Raw genomic sequence first — 13,850 nt, 5'->3', positions numbered from 1 at the left:
ATTTATGGTACTTGTCGCAATATGTTGATGTCAATATACTGTCTAAGGTTAGACAGATATGTGTCACACATCCATACACACATTTAGAGACTGCTCTTTACTAGATAATTCTACTTTGTCACAAGGGAGATCGGATTTACCGGATGGATGATTCGGTTGCATAAAGCCGTCTCATCGCAAAACAGTCAGCCATGAGCTTAATGAAATTCAGGCCTAGGAGCACTCGTGTGAAAACCCTGCACCGTTCGCTCCAATCTGAACAGCTCCCTAGTGCGTAGCCATCGACCAACGCTGTGAACGTCAGGCTTGTGTGTGAAGAGTACAACCTCTCTCTCTCTGATGCCACTCGCCAAGTTTGCCTTAACGTGAGAGGTCGGGTCCCATGAGTAGATAGCGGCTTTCATGAAAATCTGCGTCCATCTAATCACGTTCAAGATGTCCTTGGGGGTGTGTGGAGCCCTGTACGTCTTCCAGAAATGTCTCGGATTCGCAGGGTGGCAACCGGCACAGGTTTGTGTCTTAGTAACCCAAAATGTTCCTGCTAATTTTTGTCCCCTTCTGTGTTGTCGTTTTGCTACTGTGTGTTTGATAGAACACGCTTGGTGTGTATGTCATTTCAGCTTGAATTTCAAGATGCCCACTACTGACAGCTTTATTTATGAGGCTAGCGTTCCTTTTCATTTGAGTTTTTCTTAATAACATAGGGAAATTGATATCTCTGCATTTCATTTTCCAGCAATCCAATTCGTAACATGCCTACAGCAATTGTAGCTGCATTCATGTAATATCGTGATATTCAGTGTTATATATCCAAGGCGATAGATCTTACTATCATTGATATTTTTGTTCATTCATGATTTAAAGATTGCCATTCCTGCAATTTTGACATTTGGAATTACAAGACAGAAGCTAAATTGTAGCATTCATTCAGGTTTAGGAGGCAAATATGTTGTTAGTTTTAATTCCTCGGCCAAGCTTGGCTTGATATTTGATATGCAGTGTTGAAAGATATAGGAGGCACAACCCATGTTAGAAGTACATGTAGGTGATTAAACATTGTCATACCATGGTGGTTGTTAAAAAAATTGCATGATGCAAAGACCAAAACATAGATTCTGCAGTTCTGTGTATTATTGATGATCACAATCTCATTAGTTCTTGACAGTGTTTTTTTCCATGCAGAAGTGTATGATACATGTATTTATGGTCTTGACTTTGCCAAGCACGTATCTTGTCAGATGTAGATATACACGAGATTTAGGGGCGGAACTACCCCTCAGAAATTAGACTTGCAATTGCTGCCTGATTTACGGAAACGGTGCATGGTTTCCTTGATACAGCCGTGCCAACTATATATGACGTCAGTTACCTCAGGAATACAGTATCACATTGATATCATTTTCATTATAGTTATAATACAAATATAAGACGTGTAAGCCTTCTGTATATAAGGGTGCGTTGATGAAGGTTAGACATCCAGGTAATAAGATACATCACAAATACATGTAATTACTCAAGCAACTGGATGAAATTTTGAAACAGTCAGACGTTTCAGACAGCATCCGCTGTCTTTCGTCAGTGACTAAGGAAAGATCTGGCAGAACTAGGTTTTATACCGAAACTCTGAATAGATATGTTAATGAAGTGAAGACAATTTCAGATGGTTCAATAGAATAGTAAGTCAAGGCAAGGTTGTATGCTAATGAATCAATTAGCTCCTGTTGTTTTAACAGCCTTTAAAAGCCTTCTGGAAGGGGTTTTAGTTGCATGTACAGGTTTGACTTTGACTTTTGCCATATCGTTGGCGAGACCAGACAAATGTATCCGGATTTGATATATCTAAAAATTATAGTTGGCAGCGAGTGATTTTTCAAAGTTGACACATCTGCAAAATGCACAAAATGTGTGACGATCTGTGTTAATCTGTTCCCTGTATGTTGGCCAGCTATGACCAATATGGCTCCATGTGAATTTCTTATTCCAGACTAAAGAATAATTTCGCTACAACATGCCACCTTGATTCTCACCGTCCTACACTGTTTAACTCTGACGAATTTCTGTCAGCTTTCTGACGGATGTCTGGCGGCTTCTGAATAACGATTTTCTGACCAGTCATTGACGATGTTCCGACCAGTCAATAATGTGCCACCATGTTAACTATGACGAGGATGGTACTGTAGAATACTGAATTGGAATGTGATCAGGCATAGACAAATGTTATAATTATGTACCAGATCCAACGAATTGGAACGTCTATTTCATTGCATACTCGTGAAGTTTATCATTATGTGTATGGCCCGTAGGGCTGTATAGTGCATTGATTTTTGTATAAATCACCCTGTGTAATTCCTTCCAGTATTGTTAACATGGGCACGCTGTTTTAACCAAGATGGTATCACCCTTTTACTAGCGTCTCACTGTTTGCATTTGGAAGAAGAAATCAATGTGTGCAGTCTAGAAAAACTGAGGTGTATTTTAGAACCGGCTTGTCAATTATCATGAAATAGATGTACCTGATTATTTCTGATGGTCTTGTAGTGCTTGTTACATGTAGATGAGGGGCTTATTTTTACCCTCATGAAAAATGGAGGTATTGTTTTTGGTCTGTCTGTCTATCTGTTTCTATTTCCACTTTCCAGATATTTGTGGTCAGGCATAACATAAGAACTTCTGGATGGATTGTGATAATATTTGATATGTGGGTAGTTGTTTGGAAGACGAAGGTCAAGGTCGATTATTGGCCCGCTGGTGTGTGACATCGTTTATTATAGACAAAGGTCAAGGTCGATTTTCTGTTTGTGTTTCCACTTTCCAGATATTTGCGATCAGGCATAACTTAAGAACCTCTTGATGGATTGTAATAATATTTGATATGTGGGTAGTTGTTGGGAAGACGAAGGTCAAGGTCGATAATTGACCCGCTGGTGTGTGACCTTGTGTATTATAGACTGCTTCAGACAGCTGTCTTAGTGTTAAGTTTGCAACATCTTTTAATCTATTCATGTATTTCTTTAAAAATGAATATGTCTGGTTTTATTTCTGTTGGCTAGTCTTAAAGCTTTGGTTCACTTGCCATCTCTTTTGTAGAAGGTCTTTTAGTTGAAGACATGAGATTATGTGGCAAGATGGCTAATGGAATTTAATCTAAAACAAGTGTGTTGTTATCATTATAGACCATTGTCGCGGTTTGAATAACTCTGCTTATTTCAGGAAAGGTATCTATTTTGATGACCAAAGAATTGCTTTTGAATGGCCAAATCCAATTACGGTGCAATAGAATGGAAGATCCTTTGGTGTAATAGAACAGAAAATCCTCCTGGAATATGCAGGCCATCTTCAGTTGTTCGGTCGCCTTGAAAATCACGCCCACGTTCTCTCAGTAGTTGAGAATGGGGGGAAAATGATTAGCGAGTGATTTAACACTGGTGATGGGGGGGGGGGGATGGTATGTATAGAAAAGGGGACGACGGCTGTATCTATATAGCCAGTATTACAATATAACTCTCCTTTGGTGTAACACACCAGGTTCTGTATCTGCATTAATTTTGTATAGCCAGTCTATATAACCACCCCTCAGTGTAACACACCAACTTCTGTATCTTTATCTTTATGTCATGCCTGGGCTTGATACGGGTGTTCCGGACCGTGTGATAACTATCCGTATCACATAGGGTTCGGGAGTTGTATCACTCAGGCTTCCATAGAATATTTAGAATGCATTTGGAGCGCGCCGGTTGCGCCGCAATTTAAAATTCGAATACCGGATTCGGAGGAGGAATCGATGTTGTTACAGTTTTGTGTTCCCTCAACTTTTGGCGCATTCTGCATTGAAATGTGTGTTTTCTCAGTTGGTTATGACATAAATAAAATACAACACGGTGTATTCTGCATCATCCTCGGTCCCAGCCCCCACGTGGGTCAGATTACCCTCCAGCCTACGGCCGTCGGGCGATCCTACCCGCGGTCGGGCTAGTACCTCGGGTGATACGGAATACCCGGTGTTGTATTCTATATGTATAGCCGGTATAACCGCCCTTCGCCGTAACACACCAGCTTCTGTATCTGTATCTGTATCTTGGTGATAATAAATTCCAGTGTATGATAATTCTCTAGGAAAGGAAAATACTCATTTTAACATATCAATCCTAGCCTAGTAGGTTGGTAGCTCTGGCACTGTTTCTTGTTCTTGTCTGAGCTGGTGTTAGATACTTATCAGTCCACCAGTTTATCAGTCATTTTGTACATCATGCAAAGTCTGGACATTTTCCTCCTGTTTTCAAGTGACATCAACGGCAGATCATTCTAACTTCAGAAACCCATTAGTCCATTACACCCGCACCAGCTGTGTACACCAATTAGCAGCCATTTCACCACACGACGCTCATTTTGGACAAAACGGTGTCAACAGACACAAAGCACCCTTTTAGTGGAGTAAAGATTTGGTGTCGGGATGTGATCTTGTTGTTGAGTTAAGTTTAATGTATTTCTAAAGGGGTAAATCCTTGCTGTTGGGAAGACTGGCAAGTCTAGGGCTTGCAAATTTGAGAAGGTGACAATAAAATAGTGGAGGCTTGCAATGTGCACCTATCAATAGAATGTAGTTCTTCACTGTCCTCAGAAATGCCATCTTCAAAATTTCCTTATGACTGAACTTTGATATGGATAGAGGCATTCCAGTCAAATAGAATAGTCTATAAGAAAATGTTTGGTGCAATACTTCTAACATGATGTTGATTTCTCACAAGAAATTTTATGTTTAGTTTGTATATCTAAATACATTTTATGTATTAATAGTTAAAGAGTTTGGTGAAAAGAAATTGACATTAACTGTGTATGAAAAGATTTTGAAAGGATAACAAAGTTTGTCATAATCTAGAAGAGGTGGTTGAGAAAAATTGCATTTTCGGTTTGTTTTCTAATGATGAAAAGAGCTGTTAGTGGATGTTGAATGGTGTCTGTCCGGGTGCTGAACTTATTGTTGTTATTACCTTCTAATAGATTTCACATGATAATCCTAAGAAAACATCGAAAACCGTATTAAGTATTCTACTTCATGCATTTTGAATGAGGGAAGGACCATTTCCTCATCCTAGAAGGGAGTCCATTGCACTCATGCCCCTTGCAGATTGGATGTGAACTGTAGTGATACATCGTATGTTACAGAATGCTCCAATGAAATTAATGTCAACATATTTATTTATTTATTTAGTTATAATGCTTTTCCGACACAGTTGACTGTTTGGTAAAATTGGTGTTCCTTGTTGAGGTCACATTTTCAAGGCCACCATACTAAATCATGAAACACTAATACATCAAATATTTAATGGATATTGATACAGAAGAAACAATCTATCTAAATGAATATAGAAATAGTCATTGTAAATCACCTTGACAACAGAAAGAAATTATTAAATCAAATCAGTACATTAGTAACATAAGATATAGTAGTATATATATATATGAAATGAGCGAGGCCTTGTAGCTAGGCAAGTGGCGCAGCTACATGATAACCGCTTTATTGTTATACTAAATGTTAAACCAGTTGGAAGGAGGGCATGGAATAAACCACTTAAGGTTTTTCCCTCCTCCTGCACAATTCATGTTTTTATTACTATTGCGATATTATGTTATGTTGTTTATTGTGCAAATAAACAAGCAAACAATCAATGATGACCAAACATATTTGTTTCTTCCAGTTTGAAAGTGGCGGCTCTGGTCATGAGGTCACGCTTGTCGTGGAAGACTTCGAGGCGACCGGTGGCCAGGAGATCACCGTTTTCAAGGGTCAGACAGTAGAGCTCCTGGATCGTCCCGAAAACAAGCCCGAGTTCTGCCTGGTGCGAACGCTACTCACCGAGAACAGCCCGTCGGCCGAAGGCCTGGTCCCGAACAGCATCCTTGCCGTGGCACACTCCCGCAGCAGCTTAAGCATGGACGGTAAGCAGGGTTTTTTCTTGAATAAAATTCCATGGGGGTGTGAGCAAGGGGAGTGGTGTGAATTTTCTGCCCTGTCACGCTGTTGAGTTTTATGGAATTCTAAGTTAAAATGGGGGTAATGTGTTGACGACTGCGGCCATGTATATATGTGACCTCTTAGCATCTCTGGTCCATCAGAATTTTATGTTCACCTTATGTTTACCACTGGGTAAGGGGCTGCATGGTTAGAGCATGGGGTGAGGCGCCCCAGTTCTCCTCTTTAGAAAAACCCTTGCACCAAACACCACTTCTTTCTACAACATGTTCAGTGAATAGGCCACACTGAATATGATGGATGACATCCTCTGAGCACCTCAAAATTTGAATGTGTATTACCAAGCAACTGCTCATAGAACATGACATCATAGTCTTCTTATGCTGAAACAGACTTGTGTTGTGTCTGTGGCATATCTGTAGTTTGCGAGAAAGTCACTAGATGGCACTCTGAGTATATGGTCTTGATTTTCTTGTCTGTTGTTGCTTTGTAGCAAGAAGGGTAGCATACTAAGATGAAATTTTGTATGTCTGCTTTGACATACATGTCTCTTGTAGGTTTTTTGGATGGGCTGGTTTGAAGTTGCATGGAAGAGAGAGTTAAAATCATCTTTATTGTGTTAACATCAAACATACAAGCACAAGCACAAGATGAGTGATTAAAAATTCCTGAATTTGTATAGTTAAGCAAGCAGGCTTTTAGCTAGGCTAGACAGGGCGTCCAAAATTTCTTTTTATGGGGGGGGGGGGTCGTACCAGTGACAAGAAATCGATGAAGTTTTATTTTCGTAAGCTTAAAATGAAAGATTTAACAGCAAAAATTAGCAACATGGGCTCCCAAACAATGAGGCCACACCCATTTTAATTTCTTGGTTAACGGAATTTTAAAAAAATGCTACATTGAAAAATCAACAGGAAAACAGAATCTCAGAGGAAATTTTTTACTTTGGTGCACACAATTTCAGGGAGTGAACAGGGTCAGGTGCAAGTTTTCACCCCAGCCTTCTGTTTTCATGATTTTTTTGTGCTAAAATTGAAAATATCCGTTAATCAACAAATTAAATTGGTGTGGCCTGAGTGGGACAAAAACATTTAAAGCCCTTTAAAGAGTCCATGAGGCTCCGTGACCCCCTGCTAGCTGATAGCCTGTTGGCAGGGTACTTCATACTGATAATCTAAGTATACATCTTCTAGAAAACAACTTCAACAGTTCAGAAAAGAGGACAACCCCTTATCATGTCCGCCCACCCTCCCCACCCACGCTCTCAGTCTAAAGGCCAGGCAATAAGAGACATACGTGTAATTTCATACTTCAAAGACATATTTCTTTTCAATTTGGAGCAGGAAGACACGGTGGAAGGTGATCCTGTTAGGTTCTTATTAATTTGTGACATCAAATCAAAGGCTTTCCTGGTAGGGGAAGATCCTTTGATGGCTCCCACCTTTTTGGGTGGCTTCCTGCACAAGAATATACCTGGGGCTATGTATCATTGGTGGGCTAGTCCATTCGCTTTGACTGGAAAGGGGTGTTGAGGTGTTGTTCACCTTGTAGTGCCCAGCGGTACATAGGTCAGCAAGGTTCCTTGCTGTTTCTGTAGCAGGGTATATTTTTACAGGGAGGGGTTGCTAGCACCTCCTCAACACGAGACCCCCATTTTACGTCCCTTCGGAAAAAAGGGTGCAGCCCCAACCAAGATGCCCTTCCCAGGATGTTCAGGTACATGTAAACAATTTGTGGTTATAGGACATTTTGATATTGTTATCTTCCGGACACACTGCCAACTTGTTGTGTGGATTTAACCCACACCCTGCTACCTGATGCCATAACATGTACAAAGTTGATGTCTGAAAAACACCTTGGCAGTGCGAAGGCTAAGGATTGGCGGAGGTTGTACAACGTTTGTTGTCCTGACGTTTTCCAAGACCAGTTTTCGGAAGTTAACTCGTACATGTGGTTGAACCTCAGACTGAGGACGAAGCATGACGCTTTTTCTTTAGCTAGTAGTGCAATGCGGCTTTGCTACGGCTCTTATGTCAAGCCTGGTCACCCCTACTCTTCTCGATAAGTGTGTTGGGTTCTTTTACGTGCAGAGGTTTGGTGCTTGAGGCACCCATATACACGGGGCCGCCGGCTTTACGTCACCATCCAAAATGACGAATGCAATCCCTTACAACATGTTCGCGTTGGGGCCGACCCTAGGTTCTAACTCCGGCCCAAGGATCAATGGACTTTGATCCATATTGCCGGGCAGCAGGGTTCCGTTACCACTTGTGCCACAGGGACATGCTTGAACATGTACTCAATGTGGTAAACTAAAATGTGGGTGTTTCACTTGAATATTATTCAGCTGGTTTGTCTTTCAATTCTTGGAACTCCCACTATGTCAATCCTTGCTTAAAAAATGTACCTTTCAGGAATGATTGAATTTTCCCAAGAAGTACCAAATTCAACTTCCGAAGAACAAAAACAGTTCTCGGAAATGCTAAATATATATGTATGTAGCTTGTTTTTTTGTATATTTGGGTACGTCGCAGATGTTTGATTCCAACACGATGTCAGTGATGGAAACCATTTTACGACCTTCGAGTGAAAAAAGGCTGAAGGTCAGTAAAAATGGTCCATTGAAGGTCTTTATTACAAGGTTATCCCATAGGACTAATTAGTAATGGTACAGTTATGCCTAATTACCGCCATAATTGCCACCATGAATGGCATTGTGTAACGTTACATGTATGGTGCACTATGCAGGTATGCAATAGGGATGGTGGACATTTATTATATTTAAACAACATATGAACATGATATGCTTATTAATCAGAAAATGGTAGATTATAAGAAATAATCTGAAAAATAATTTTATCCACTTTGAATGATCCTTAATTGTTGCACCAAAATGATGGAATTCTTCTATCATAGATACCTTGGAGATTCCTTGGTAAGACAAATGTAATGCTTTATGACAAATTCAGACTTTCAATATTTTGCCATATTTCTAGAATGCCAATGCCAAACACAAACTTAAGTAGACAAGAACGTATTCAGTATTCATTTTATTGAAAATCATGAAAAACGTTGATATTTACAATGCTGCAGCTGTGCACATTAATCATAGACAGATCAATGCATGTAAAAAAAAAACTCATCATAAAGTTCATTTATCATATTGTCAGCATTAGAAAAATACATTCTTTCATAAAAGCACTATATATTGAGTGTTATATCTGTTAGTAGCAACAGATTTGTGCAACACTGTTATCGAGATGTGAGATAAACAGATGAAATAGTAATTTTTACATGTAGGTGAAGTGTATATTCTACAGATGGTGTTGAATTTCTCTTGGTTTTCTTTGAGTTACATCATTGCGTGAATCATTTGGTGCTTACTGTAATGTATACATTTTCAAAAATAAAGTTTTTGCCACCTGTTGAGATATTAGGGCACTTATTAATATTATATAATAAGTGATAGGGCTGTTTGTTTTCCCCTCATAAATGTCAAGATAATTTTTATCTGGAGGATTTCGTCCTAACCAGTCAGATGTAGACATATTGGCTCTGATCAGCTGAAGTCATTTGCATGCACCAGTTGGTCCCTGCACTACTTGGACTCATCCATACCTTTTGAGGGGTTCCTCCTAAATTGATGTCTTTTTTCCTAACATTATGTTGACTACGAGTTATTCAATACGGATTTATCATGATATCGTGCTCTGCTTTGGTTTAAAGGCAAGTTTATATTTTGGTTTTAATGAAAAATGTACGAATTTGCAGCAGGAAAGAAATAAGCATCCCCCCCTGCTCATTTGTAAGTGGACTAGCCCATGTTTTCCCCTGCAGCCTTCTTGTATCATCTTTCATGTGACTTGCAGGATTCAGAGCTGTCTGCCCAGGCAGAATCTTATTCTCCTGTCTGGGAATATTGCCCCCATCTTAGGGGCGTCTATATTCGGCCAATATAACGGTGTTTTGTATGATGTATACGTCACGACCCGTCGGCGAAGTCGTCAGACCCTTTTCATCATTTTTCTCCCACCCTCTTGTTGATTCGGATGCCGGGCATCCCTTCGGTTATGGCTTGCTGTTGAGTCGATAGGTCTACCCCGTCTCTCCCCCTCTCTCTCTTCGGACCCAAGTGAATCTGTATGCAAATCCGACAGTGTTTCCCCCTCCACCCTCCGAGGCACCATGGCCGCTTTGGGTAACCTGAAATTCTACCTCCACTTCCCCTTCATCAGGACCCGCTCGCGAAGGAAAGGTAAGCCCTTAATGCCGCCGTCTATTCATCTTGTACACCGACAGGGCAATTTGCGACCTTAATCTCATGTTTATACCATTGCATACGTCTGCAGATGCTTTGCATTTTACAGCTCTTAAGGATTGGAATTCTACCGAGGGTTGCCTTCCTGCAAGAGCAACAATTTGTTTATAATCCTTCAAGGGATGGTTGTTTTGCAGGGGAGCTTGTTATATAGCTGGGATGATTTAATGACGGTGAGATTTTCAGGTGGCCTTTTATCTGTGTTTGCTTTTCTATCTGGCCGTGTATGGTAGAGGAGGGAGATCTTATTTCAGTTCTGCGTGTTGTCAATTCCATGTCATGTTCACGGGCAGGGAGGGCATGTGTTGCATGCAAAATCAGGGGGCCTTCCTCGCAAAATCTCGTCAGAGGGTATCACACTGTTGCATCGCTGCAGTGCTACATTGTATGATAATATCACCGGGAAATCCAGACAGCTGACAATTATATACCAACAATTAATAAACAGCATTGTTTTCATGCAGTTGGTTTAAGCAGAATTTCTGAGACATTCGCGGATGTCTATGAATAGAAATTTGGTGCATTGTAGCAATTGCTAGGAGGCCCACTGGTATAATCATATTTCACTGTCTATGGTTTATATGACCTATAGATATGAAAGTGTCACTGTCAATATTTATGTTATCTCTAGGATTATCTCAGGAATATGATAGTAGTGAGATGTTCTTGGTAAACAAAATAAGGGGGAATAGATGAGAAATTCTCCGCCCATATTTTTGCTTGATATCATGCTCATTATTTTAAGAGATTGCAGTTTGGCCCAGATTAAAAACACTTATTATTGATAGAAATAAACTTGCAAAGATTTGAAAGTCTGTATAGGTTACCCTCCTTTATTTCTACCATTTGGATATTTGGTACAAAAATTCAATCTATTTTATTGCATTATTTCTAGTTATATTAAAGAATTACATCACAACATGACAGTGCACATTGCTGCACAGTGAAAATGTATTTAGATAAAATTCTATTCATATTAAAAGAAAAAAAAATTGTGCATATTCATTGGTATATTCTGTGAAGAAATTCACATACATACACACATATTCATAACAGGTGACACAAAATGGGTTCTGGCCAATTGGTTGACTCTGTTAAATGATGCATGTAAAACATTAAGTGATGGTTACACTTATTTTGATATCAATAACAATGAATTAAATTACTACTCTGTTCTTGGACAAGAAAAACTATGTGACTGTATTTTTGGTCGCAGACATGTAAAATGGACAGCATTCTGAGCAGAGCCTAATATGTAAATCATAGGCCCTGGCATTTGTTTTTTCTGGAGAAAGTCCAACCATCATTTTCTTATTAGAGCATGCAGGGGCCTAGGAGATTATAGTGATTACGTGACCTCAAGCCATCTGTGAAAAGTCACCAGCCTGATAAAGATTTAGGCCATCCTGACATTCTGAAAAATGTCATGTTTTTTTAAACATTCTGAGGATGATAACAATGATTAATGGTTTAGAAATCATAATGATAAACGGGAAGATCAACATGAAAACAGAGTCTTATCCTTGGTACACATTATTTGGGGGAATAGATATTCTTCCTAGTCCTCTATCATAATGTATTCCTAAAAACAGAGTCTGAGGCCACACCAATTTGATTTCTTGGTTAACAAGAATTTTTGAAAAAATGCTAGATTGAAAAATCAACATGAAAACAGAATCTCAGGGGAGAGTTAACTTTGTACTTTGGTGCACACAGTTTCAGGGAGTGAACAGGGTCAGGTGCAAGTTTTCACCCTAGCCTTCTGTTTTCATGATGTCCTTGTGCTAAAATTTTACTCAAAAAATCTGTTCACCAAAACATTGAATCGATGTGGCCTAAGCATTTGCATTTTGTACATACTTTCATAAGTGTGGTGTGTTCTTTTTTTGTGCTCAACTTGCGGCTCCCCTTGAACACGGGACTCCCAGTTTTACGTCCTATATTAAAAAGAACATTCCTAACTGAAGCTAGTTACTCTGAGTCATTTCCCCGGAGTCAAAAGGAAGAAATAGGCGTAAAGTGCCTTTCCCAAGGTATTGGGGTCTGCTTGGGATTCAAACCCAGAACATTTGGATGCTTTAAGGCAACAACTCTAACCTGAGGGCCACCTTGGCACCTGTGTATATTTGCATACATGTACATATTCATAAAGATGGTATTTTTGTAAACCCCTATTATTGTGATGATGATGATGATGATGACAATGATGATATAACCCTTGTGGTCATGACTGTGTTTTAAGTGGAATAATTGTCATTTTCAAATAGCTTCCTTTAATGGAAACATTTTCTTCCAACCAATAGGTGACATCAAAGTGGTTGTGGCCAATTAGTTTGTGCAGTTCCGTGAAGCAAACAGGATTTAATGATGTTACAGTAATTGTTTCATAATCGTAGCTGGGAAATTACCCGTATCTTAATAAACTTGCCCTGTGGGCTGCGGAAAAATTAATCATATAAGCACAACCCAGAAGTTACTGGCTTACGTGATATATAATTTATCGCAGAGGTATCCTAGCAAAAAATGTATTGGAAAGAAGTCTAGTTTCGCATCGAATTAGACAAAACAGATATTAGAAAAATCGTTCTTTCATACTCATAGGAAATTGTAATTTTGTTTATGCTTCCAAGAAATTTTCTTGCTACTGATTTGATCAGTTTTTGCTTTTTTTTGTTCTTTCATCAGATATAGTTTTCCCTGCAATAAATATTATATAGTATATTACCTAATATATACAGTGTGCAGAGTATATACTGGCTCCTAAAACATACAACAAAGATAACAGTAGACCACAAAACGATATGTTATCTGCTAACATTTTCTGAAACTATCATCCAACCTAAAGGTCAATGGGTTCAATTGACCCAAATTGGCTAAGAAATACATGCAGTTTGATAACTTAAATGTTATAACTTTGTATTTTGCATGTACATTTTTTTATATGTAATTAAAGGCACAATAAATTATGGAAAATTTTGAAGACAATGCGAATGGTCACCTGTCTTTTTTGTGAAAATGCAAAATTATGAAAATAAAATGCAATTTACTTCAAATGCTTCTAACTTTTTATTGAAAATCAACATAGCAGTACATCCGACATGGTACACAATGTAACATTAGACAGTGCTTAATTGCGTTGAATTTTAACATGATAGATTAAATAGCAGAACAGTATTACTTCAACGAACAAAACTAAACTGTACAAAATCCACGTAGTTAAAAGTTTCATACATATCAAGCAACCTTTAAAAGACTCTCAGACAATGAGTGTAGATCAGGATGGCATTAACCTAGGTTTTCAAGATCTTTAACCTATTTGATGGGTTGTAACTGATATACTGTCTTAGCACGCGTAGAAGACACTTTGACATATTCAGCTTCTTACCCAGAAGCGAACGGCTGCAAGGAGTTCTTTGACATTTTAACTAAAGTCTTCCAAGAAAGGCTATTAGCTCATTGTGTAAAGCCATGGCGAGTGATTTCTTGGAAAGGATCATTCCGAAAAGAAATTTCAGAGGAATTAGTACTGATAGGTCTGGACTAATCAGACGTTAGTCGCGT

At 39.0% G+C, this 13,850-nt stretch overlaps 1 protein-coding gene across 7 annotated transcripts in view; it reads left to right on the top strand.

The window, feature by feature from the left end:
- Positions 1-13,850, top strand: part of LOC136420772 (kalirin-like) — a 168,484-nt gene that overhangs the window by 118,220 nt on the left and 36,414 nt on the right. For all 7 annotated transcript variants that reach the window (XM_066407874.1, XM_066407873.1, XM_066407872.1 and 4 more), the window contains one exon: positions 5,697-5,937. In XM_066407874.1, coding sequence (XP_066263971.1) covers positions 5,697-5,937 — 241 coding nt within the window. The remainder of the gene's footprint in view (positions 1-5,696; positions 5,938-13,850) is intronic.

Source organism: Branchiostoma lanceolatum, chromosome 15 (genome assembly GCF_035083965.1).
Source record: "Branchiostoma lanceolatum isolate klBraLanc5 chromosome 15, klBraLanc5.hap2, whole genome shotgun sequence".
Lineage (NCBI taxonomy): Eukaryota > Metazoa > Chordata > Leptocardii > Amphioxiformes > Branchiostomatidae > Branchiostoma > Branchiostoma lanceolatum.
Note: the sequence above shows the minus strand (reverse complement) of the source record. Positions and strands in the feature narration are given on the sequence as shown.